Source organism: Tupaia chinensis, unplaced genomic scaffold, assembly GCF_000334495.1.
Source record: "Tupaia chinensis unplaced genomic scaffold, TupChi_1.0 Scaffold000164_1, whole genome shotgun sequence".
NCBI lineage: Eukaryota > Metazoa > Chordata > Mammalia > Scandentia > Tupaiidae > Tupaia > Tupaia belangeri.
Window position 1 is genome coordinate 1,616,142 of NW_006159638.1, and position 10,460 is coordinate 1,626,601.

At 37.8% G+C, this 10,460-nt stretch overlaps 1 protein-coding gene across 6 annotated transcripts in view; it reads right to left on the minus strand.

Annotated features, from left to right (window-relative positions):
- SLC44A5 (solute carrier family 44 member 5) overlaps positions 1 to 10,460 on the minus strand; it is a 372,817-nt gene that overhangs the window by 130,947 nt on the left and 231,410 nt on the right. For all 6 annotated transcript variants that reach the window (XM_006146053.1, XM_027770865.1, XM_006146051.1 and 3 more), the window contains one exon: positions 480 to 528. In XM_006146053.1, the coding sequence (XP_006146115.1) occupies positions 480 to 528 (49 nt within the window). The remainder of the gene's footprint in view (positions 1 to 479; positions 529 to 10,460) is intronic.

A 10,460-nucleotide genomic window follows, 5' to 3' on the forward strand; every position in this document is an offset into this window, starting at 1 on the left:
AAAGTATCCTAAAGTTGACGTGATGCATCGGTGAACGGCTGTCTCTAAGAAAGCTCTCTGCTTTGGGAAGCTGAATGGCACAGATACCTGGTGTGGAAGAAGTTGGCATAGCAACTCCGCATTTGCAGTGGTGAGTCACAGAGTAAACAGGTGCATAAGACAGCTACTCAAATGCGTTTGCTTCTTCACAAAGTGGCTAAATCATGTAAAGCTTTTTTGTTTGGCTTCTCCTTTTGAGCAATACAAATTGTCAGTCTAATATCTGAAGGCACTTCATCTGCTGAACAGGAGAGTATATTCATGACTCATGGAAAGATTTATTCTCAGCACTTTCCCTAGGTAAATAAGGTGGCATTTAGGCATATATGTCACAACCCCCGTTACAATAAACACAATTCTCCACTGACTAGAAAATGGTACCAAAAATAATCTTTGTGTGTTGGTTAAAAATATGTATTCCTGAGAAAATAACTGCTTACCTGTTGCTAATAGGTCCCTTGAAGTCTGGGTCATATGACCTTGGATCACCTGCATTTAAAACAAAAAACATTTTAAGTATATAAGCCAGGTAAATGGCAGAAAAATAAATATAACATATTTATATTAAAATATATGCATCTTGACTAGTCCACTACTTATTGCAATGTTTAATTCATTCTTTGGTCCAGTGAAATAAACATAAGGCATGCCTTGGTTATAACTGCTAATCCTTTTCCATCTCCCCAGTTAAAAGCAAGACTGGGCAGAGTGGTTAAGGAACATATTCTATGCACCCTTTTTTGTATCTCCCCACTGTACTGAGTATCATCATTATAGATTGTCTCCAGGATAACAAAATTTGGTCTGCAAAATTGTTCTGCCTTGTGTCATCACCAAGCAGTGTTGAGAACTCATGAGATGCACAGCATACTACAAGATACCTCTTCAAATCTCAGCTCTCCCATTTCTGTCAATAGAAAATGCTTTTTGGGGGGCCAGCTCATGGTTTGGTGGTTAAGGCACTGGACTTCCACATGGCTGACCATAGTTCAAATTCTGGACCCAGTGGCTTGAAATTCAGGCAGGGTACCAGTGTGCCCAAAATCCCAAGAGGAAAAAGGATTGTGATATGGCCATGCCTCCTGGGGCATGATTTCTCACTTTGCTTCTCTCTGTCTTTCTCCAGTGAGTACATGTATCCTATAGCAAAATATCTTTTTAAAAAGGGGGGGTGGCAGTTCATAGAGAAATTCAAATACTTGTTACTGTTTCGCTATGTTGGTCATATGATATATCTACATTATTATTATATTATATAAATGCTATTTTTTAATGATTTTTTTTTTAGATCTACTGATAGACTTTATACTATCTGGAAAGATAACCTAGTCATTCACTGTTGTATCATGAATGTGATTATCCTCATTTTAAAACAGCATAAGACATACATAAAAAGACTTTTTTCTCCTCAGATATACTGTGTGGACATCTCAAGGAACAATTCTTTTGAGAGATTTTTGTTATAGGGCACATGTGCTCACTGTAGAGACAGAGAGAGACAGAAAGCAAGAAATCACCCCCCCAGGAGGGATGGCCACATTGCAATCCTTTCTTCTCCATTCTCCTCTAGGGATTTTGGGCACACACGCATGCACGCCAGCGTGAGTTTAAGCCACCTTGTCTGGGACTTGTACCACAGTTGACTACATAGAAGTCCAGTGATGTAACCATTGTGCCATCTCCTGCCCTCCCCACCACCACCACCCAGGAACAATTCCGTAAAGTCCTTCTACCAAAGACTACATTTTGTAATTGCCAATCCCCAGACTCTTTCTTGCAATCTAAATACTTCCAACCCTTCTTTTGGGGATTTGTCCCTGTAAGGCCTGGTCATGAATTAAGGACAGAATTTTTAAGTGGAGCAGCAAAAAGACCTTTTGTGAGTCAGTAACCTGACCCTGCTATACACAATGGGGAAATTAGGCCAGAGAATTCAGAGGTCTTTTCAGTGTAATCACAGGCTAAGACCAAAACAACAGTAAAGGAAAGACAGACTGGCAATGAAAATCCAGGAATTGATCAGTCAGGAAGTATTTACAAAGAACCTTTTGTATGCTGAGAGCTTTAGGGCGATACAGACAATATGTAAGGCATGCTCCCTATCTTAGCAATCTTAAAATGGTGAGCAAGATGGACATTGATTCATTCAACAAATATTTATTGAGACTTTATATACCACCCTCTATATAATACTACTTGAACGCTGAATCTGCCTTATAAAACCATTAATAATATACTAAATCGTGTGGTGCTATGGCTTTTACGTTCCTCCAAAATTCATGTTGAAACTTAATCTCCAATGTGATAGTATTAAAAGGTAGGGCCTTTGGGAAAGTCATTAAGGCATGGGGACCCCACCCTCACAAATAGGGTTAATGCCCTAATGAAAAATGTGTCCAAGAGCTGTCTCTCCTTTCAAAATTTGCCATGTGCAGACACAGGTTCCTCCCATTTTGCCTTCTTCCTTCTCATGAAGATGCAGTGATATCTTGGCATCAGAGAGCTGCCCTCCACAGACACTCAAACTGCCGGTGCTTTGATCTTAGACTTCCCAGTCTCCAGGACTGTGAAAAGATAAACTCTTGCTGTTTATACATTACCCAAACTAAAGCTTTCACTAAAATAGCAAGAACAGACTAAGACATGTGGTATTGGTATTAGCATTAACTGTAACCAAGAATTCTGAAAAAGTAAGTTTCAGCAAAGATAAAAAAAGCCAAGAGAAGTTCATTCAAGAACTGAGATTTTTGTGAAAGACATAATAAAAGGTAAAGGAGAAATATTATGGATGGGTAAAACTAGAATTCCATTATATCCACTAACTATTGATCATCTGTTGGGTACTCTGCAGTGAAACAGGCACTTAGGGGACAGGGATACTAGTGAAGCACAATCCAACTTCAATAAGTTAACAAACCAGTGAACAGGAGGAGAAATAAGGAAAGTACTCAAATAACTATGTTACAGGGCCCAAATATGTCTAAGCAGCATACAAAGCTAATGTAATGAAAGTTCCTAGGGAAGGAAAGGTCAGGTTCCATTGAGAAGATCAATAAAAAAGAGCCACAATATTTTGAGATAAACAGAAAAAGTAGGTTTTATCATGAAAAAAGATTAATTCCATAAAGGAGAACATCAGGATCTGTCAGATATTGAGTAATCTTATTATAATGACAATATCAGTAATACAAAAATGATTTGAGTAACAAGTGCTAAGCATTGCCCCAAGTGCTTCATATGCATTATTTTGTTTACTTTGTTACAATAATTTTATTATGTAGAAAGCTTGGAAATTATTATTAGTCTCTCTTAACAGATGCAAAATATGAGGCACAGAGAGGCTAAGGACTATAACCGTTGTCATACAGTTAACAAATGATCCACCTGGGATCCACACTGATTCTATAGGCCATTCCCTACAAGGCCAACTCCAGGGGGAAGTGTGTAAATTACTTTCTGTTTCACACAGGCTACAAGTACTTCAGTGTCAAATCTCTGACACACTGTCAGCCTCCCTTTATCTGGACTGTTTTATCTGATTCTGCCTTAAAGCAACAGGTTCTTTTAAGGGTGTCTACACTCTCCTTTAACTGGGAACTGACACCCCCACCTCAATCCACAAGGGTAGATCTCTAGCTGCTGTGTTTCCCTCTTGTGGCTGTTCTCTGGTCATGGCCATCTGGATCTGGTTTGGACACTAGGCCCAACTAGATGAGTCAAATTCTTTACCCCAAGAATTCAAAATTAGAATGAGAGTCTCAGTGGGTGATTAAACTGCAAAATATAAATTTCAAGATCGCAGAAGCAGAGAAATACAGCTTCCTGAAAATAATCACTGAAGCAAATGCACATAGTAAAGGTGAGATGGAAATCCTGAAGGCCTTTAGCTTCCTAGTCTAGTCCCTACCTGAGACTCAGGGTTGAGTTTCATGAGATACAATGTACCTTTGGAGTGAATTCCCTTTTCTTGCCTTTTTATAGAATTATTTATTTAATTCCATCTGTTGTTATTATTGTTGTTGTTGTTATTATTATTAACTTGACCAGACAGAGACAGAGAGAAAGGGAAAGTGAAAAGGAAGCCATCAGGTCTGGGACTCTAACTGCAGTCTACCATGGGAATCCAGCACCTTTAACCACCACGCCATCTGCCAACCCCTCTTTTCTTGCTTTTAGCTAGTTCAAGTTGGTTATGTTCAACCAGAGTCCTACTAATAATTCTCTCTTGTCTTGATTTATGCTTATTTTGAGAACACTTTTTCTCATGGATAGGAGAAAGAATTCTTGAGACTAAGTTGCCTTATGAATCTTGCAGATGAATAGGAAATATTAAGCTCAAGATATAATTTTAACTTCTGTGTATTAAGAACTGTGACAGAGACGACGTATAGATGATGCTGGGGTTACACAGGGGTCATGAAAGACAGGCTTCTCAAGCTTTTACCTGAATCTGACCTTTGGCTCCACCTTCTGAGCACCCCCTTACCCTGTGCTCTTTGACTTGGCTCTTCTATTCTGCTTTTGAACACAAGTGTTTGTGTTATCTCTGGTTCCACATTTCAGTTCTCGAATCTGACTAAAGAGCTGAAATATCTAAAAGTTTGTTCAGAGCTGGGCCCATGGCGCAGTGGTTAAGCACTGTATATTGGAAGCTAGATCCCACAGAGTCCACTATAGTATGAGTCTGGGCCCCAGTGGCTTGAAAAAATGCCATCCCATGCATATACATGCCTGAAATTCTGATGAGATAGAGAAATGGAGGAAAGGAATTGTAGTGTGACCATGCCCTATTAGGGGTGCTTTCTCTCTCTCTCTCTCTTTCTCTCTTTCATTCTCTCTGGTAAGCATACTTGTCTTCTGGCAATTAAAAAAAATCCTTCACAGATATACTTTCCAATCCACTCTCTATCATACACATGCCAAATATTCTAATTTTGTAACTCTGAGTGGGTCTGGGAATATGTATTTTTTTTAACGTCCACCAAATGATTTCAATGTACAGGCAGGTTTGGGGTCGATTGGCTATTAAATTTTATTCTGAATTTCATCTTTAACCTTTATCTCACTTTGTACATTCTTGAATTTTAGCTCTACATGAAAACCAAACCTGATAGAGTAAGTGAAGGGAAAAGTGGGCCATCATGATGTGTATGAACTTTGGGAAACACTATAACCACGGGTAAAATGTGAATAAAACAATTGTAGGAAGAGAAGTAGAAAAGTGACATTCAAGGCAGCCAAAGAATTTTAAGAAAGGGGAATGATGACACAGTCTATTGATATATAAAAATGATTATTAAGCAAATGCTTATTTGTACAAGAGAATGCTGCAAGTGCTTTACACACAGTTCTGCCATTTTGCACAGTTCCAACTCAAACACAATGTGAACTAAACTCCTCTGAGCTGTGCAGTGCAATAGTCTTGGTTTAGTTCTGTCATTTAATGTTTCCAATAATTCTTTTTTTTTTTTAGAGGTTTCTGCAATAGGGCACATGTGCTTACCAGACAGACAGACAGAGACAGAGAGACAGAAAGCGAGAAATCACCCCCCAGGGGGGGATGGCCACGCCACAATCCCTTCTCCTCCATTCTCCTCTCAGGATCTTGGGCATGCACGCACACGTGCCCGGTGTGAGTTTTAAGCCATTGGGTCCGGGACATGAACCGCAGTCGACTACATGGGAGTCCAGCGACATAGCCATTATGCCAACTGCTGGTCCCAATGTTTCCAATAATTCTGTGAAGTATGCTACTATTATTATCCCATTTTACAGATGAGAAAGTTGAGGCACAGAAGAGTGAATGAATTTTCCCTAGTTCAATCAGCTGACAAAGGGTAGAGGAGTATTGGAAGGGAGACACTCTTAACTCCAAACCCTTGTAGAACCACTTAGCAGTATGTTACTTATCAGTGATTTAAAAATAATTCCACAGATGAGTGGGGAGAGAAGACAGATTGAGGGAGATTAACAATTTATATTGATCCTGTAATTATTCACTTTTTACATTAAAGATAGGCAACACTAGTTTAAAAGCATCTAGGCTGCCTTCCAATTTTGGTGTGATTTGTACCTCACTGAGTGAAAAAGCAGATTGCAGTGTAAATGAAATGCCATTGTCAAATCTGGCTGAAAAGATGACATTTCTGATTATAAATCTTGGCTGCCATATATTTCAGTTGAAAACACACTAAACCGCAGACAAATGATAAGATTTAGCTGATTCCATATAGTAATGACAGCTGGAAAGTGATGACTTCACCCTGCCCCCACGTGCAAGCAGAATTTGTATTGTCATGCAAATTTTTATTTCCTGCAAATCAATACAGGGCAGTGCTTTGCCAGGGGACTTCTAATTGCATCTCTGGAATAAATAGATTGAGGGACCAGCTAAATGAAAAGACCCACAGTGCTTCACTGTCATACAGCTTAGTTAGTTGAATATAATTCGTATTTTTTGTTTTAAAAAAAGAAAAAAAAATGGATAATATTTTGTAAGCTTCTTATGTTCATTTGACTCTCTGATCACCAAAATTATTGTCTTAAGACAATAGAATTACTGAAAAACAGTAGAGACATTTATACATGTGTTATTATAGTTAACAGTTTGCATTGCACTCATACAATACAATTTTCCTTCCAGAAATAATTCATGAAGATTAAGCAAAATAGACCAGGTAATTAATTCCATTCATGGGTACAGATTTCACATGACTCTATTGAAAGCAATGGTGAGATAAAGCCGCCAGTCAAGCTTAAAAAGACTTTCCTTTAAAAACAATCCGTCTCTCAAAGAAAATGACACTATGGCTACAATTTATTCGCTTTAAAAAGCAAAAAAAGTCCAAAATGTTTCATTTCACTCCTTCAGGAATATTCTACTTCAGAAAATCGAACATGAGCCATGCCACAATCCCTTCTCCTCCATTCTCCTCTCAGGATCTTGGGCATGCACGCACACGTGCCCGGTGTGAGTTTTAAGCCATTGGGTCCGGGACATGAACCGCAGTCGACTACATGGGAGTCCAGCGACATAGCCATTATGCCAACTGCTGGTCCCAATGTTTCCAATAATTCTGTGAAGTATGCTACTATTATTATCCCATTTTACAGATGAGAAAGTTGAGGCACAGAAGAGTGAATGAATTTTCCCTAGTTCAATCAGCTGACAAAGGGTAGAGGAGTATTGGAAGGGAGACACTCTTAACTCCAAACCCTTGTAGAACCACTTAGCAGTATGTTACTTATCAGTGATTTAAAAATAATTCCACAGATGAGTGGGGAGAGAAGACAGATTGAGGGAGATTAACAATTTATATTGATCCTGTAATTATTCACTTTTTACATTAAAGATAGGCAACACTAGTTTAAAAGCATCTAGGCTGCCTTCCAATTTTGGTGTGATTTGTACCTCACTGAGTGAAAAAGCAGATTGCAGTGTAAATGAAATGCCATTGTCAAATCTGGCTGAAAAGATGACATTTCTGATTATAAATCTTGGCTGCCATATATTTCAGTTGAAAACACACTAAACCGCAGACAAATGATAAGATTTAGCTGATTCCATATAGTAATGACAGCTGGAAAGTGATGACTTCACCCTGCCCCCACGTGCAAGCAGAATTTGTATTGTCATGCAAATTTTTATTTCCTGCAAATCAATACAGGGCAGTGCTTTGCCAGGGGACTTCTAATTGCATCTCTGGAATAAATAGATTGAGGGACCAGCTAAATGAAAAGACCCACAGTGCTTCACTGTCATACAGCTTAGTTAGTTGAATATAATTCGTATTTTTTGTTTTAAAAAAAGAAAAAAAAATGGATAATATTTTGTAAGCTTCTTATGTTCATTTGACTCTCTGATCACCAAAATTATTGTCTTAAGACAATAGAATTACTGAAAAACAGTAGAGACATTTATACATGTGTTATTATAGTTAACAGTTTGCATTGCACTCATACAATACAATTTTCCTTCCAGAAATAATTCATGAAGATTAAGCAAAATAGACCAGGTAATTAATTCCATTCATGGGTACAGATTTCACATGACTCTATTGAAAGCAATGGTGAGATAAAGCCGCCAGTCAAGCTTAAAAAGACTTTCCTTTAAAAACAATCCGTCTCTCAAAGAAAATGACACTATGGCTACAATTTATTCGCTTTAAAAAGCAAAAAAAGTCCAAAATGTTTCATTTCACTCCTTCAGGAATATTCTACTTCAGAAAATCGAACATGATTCAGAGAGTGAAAAGGAAACTAAGGATGGACAAATAAATATTCTAGGACTTAAAACAGACCTATTTTAAACAAGTCAGGTAACTTTCCAAGAAACATAGAAGAATGAAGAAGCCCAAAATTAAGTAAGACTTGCTTTAATGTTCAACAACAGCCAGTAGTGACTTGTAAATAATTAAATACTTGTTTTACTTTACTTTCCAAACTCATTTATGGTGTTGTGTCTGTAAAAGAAGTCCCTTTACCTCCAATGGTGTTTTATTCATACTGCAATCTGCTTTTTCAATTGTAGAGGTACATATCACACCAAATTTGGAAGCCAGCCTAGCTAGCTATTCTTAAACTAGTATTGCCTATCTTAAATGTAAAAAGTAAATAATTCAAAGTGCTCCCTTTACCTTCAAGTCTCAAGAAAGGATAATGCTTTTTGCTATTTTTTACTTCTCAGCCCAACACACATAGCCTTTCATAATATGACTCATTTCACCAGTCTTACTCCCTACCATCTCCCTCTTCAAATTTAATCTTCTAGAAATTCCATAAGGCCATGGTTCCCCTCCAAAATCAGATGTTTTCCATATTAATATATTCCCTCCAACTAATATGTCTTTCCCCTCTGTTCTCTTGGCAACGGACAAAGAACTACTCCTCCACTCACAAACTTCCTACTCACTCTCAGAAAGAATAAGAACAAAAACATTTCGCTGGCCATAGTGCCAGTAGGTGAAGCCCACTTTGACTAAAGATCAATGCTAAGAACTTTCATGTAACCCCATGCCTAAGCAGCTGATTCCATCCATTCCAGAGACACAAAAATGTCTGTTATTTGCACTGTTGCACTTAGTACACCTGTACCATCTGGTATTATTTCATATGTTGTGGTAGACAGAATAATGGCCTCCCAAAGATGTCAACATTCTAATTCCCAAATCTGTGATATGTTATTTTACATGGAAAAAGAATTTTTACAGACGTGATTAAGTTAATGACCATGAAATAGAGAGATTATGCTCTATTATTGGAGACAGTCCAATGTAATCACAAGCCTTCTTAAATGGAGAAGAAGAAGAGCCAAAGGAGGAAAAGTGGCAACAGGAAAAAGGCTGGAGTGATACAATATGGGAAAAACAACAACAACAACAACAACAACTAGACTGGCCATTGCTGGCTTTGAAGATCAAAGAGAATCATGAGCCAAAGAAACCACCAGTATGGAGAAGCCAGAAAAAGTATGCAAGGATTATCCCCTTCCCCCAGAATCTAGAAAAGAATGCATCCTGTCAACACTTTGATTCTAGCTCATTTAGATGTACTTCAAATCTTTTTTTTTTTTTAAAGTTTTTTGATGTATTTATTTGTGAGAGAGATTTTTTTTTCAGGGTCTCATCACCTTGAAATCCTCTTGACCAGCCTCCCAGCCATCTAGGACCACAGGCACACATCACAGTGCCTGGCCTGTTGAGGATGGGCCTGGAACTGAACCCAGGCCTCTACTATGGCCTCAGCCTCCAAGCCGCAGTTTCTTAGCAGTGTGAGTCACTGTGGCTGAGTACCCATTATAGACTTCTGACCTCCAGAATTATAAGATAATACACTTCTATTATTTTAGGCCATAAGTTTGTGGCAATTTTTTATAGTGGCCATAGGAAGCTAATATATATGACCATTTTTTCTTTTTTTACTGGATTAATAGCTCCTTTAAGGCAGAAACTAGATCTTAGTTATTACTCTATTTCTATTACTTAACATTAGTGCTTGATATTCACATAATAGGCATTCAATAAATATTTATGGAGTAAATTTTAAAATAATATAATTTTGAACTCATATCTTTAGGTTATGAAAATACAAATAGAGAATCAATCCTGACAGTCATCAGCTAATCATTTTGGATAGATTTCAATTTGGATTCAAGGCAAGGTAATAGACTCTTAGAGCTACATTGATGTAAAAAATTACTTCCCCTGTCACCAACACTAATTCACCATCCAGTTTGTAATGTCAAGATCAGTGAGCATTAACAAAGGAAATAGTAGAGACAGTAGTACCTCCTATTGGTGAATAAAAATTACGCATTAAATTCCCTGTATCAAATGTCATCTCTATCACCTGCAAACTATAAAATCTTGGGAAGATTACTTTTTCTCCTCCCTGAATTTCAGTTTTGTCATCCATAAAGTAGT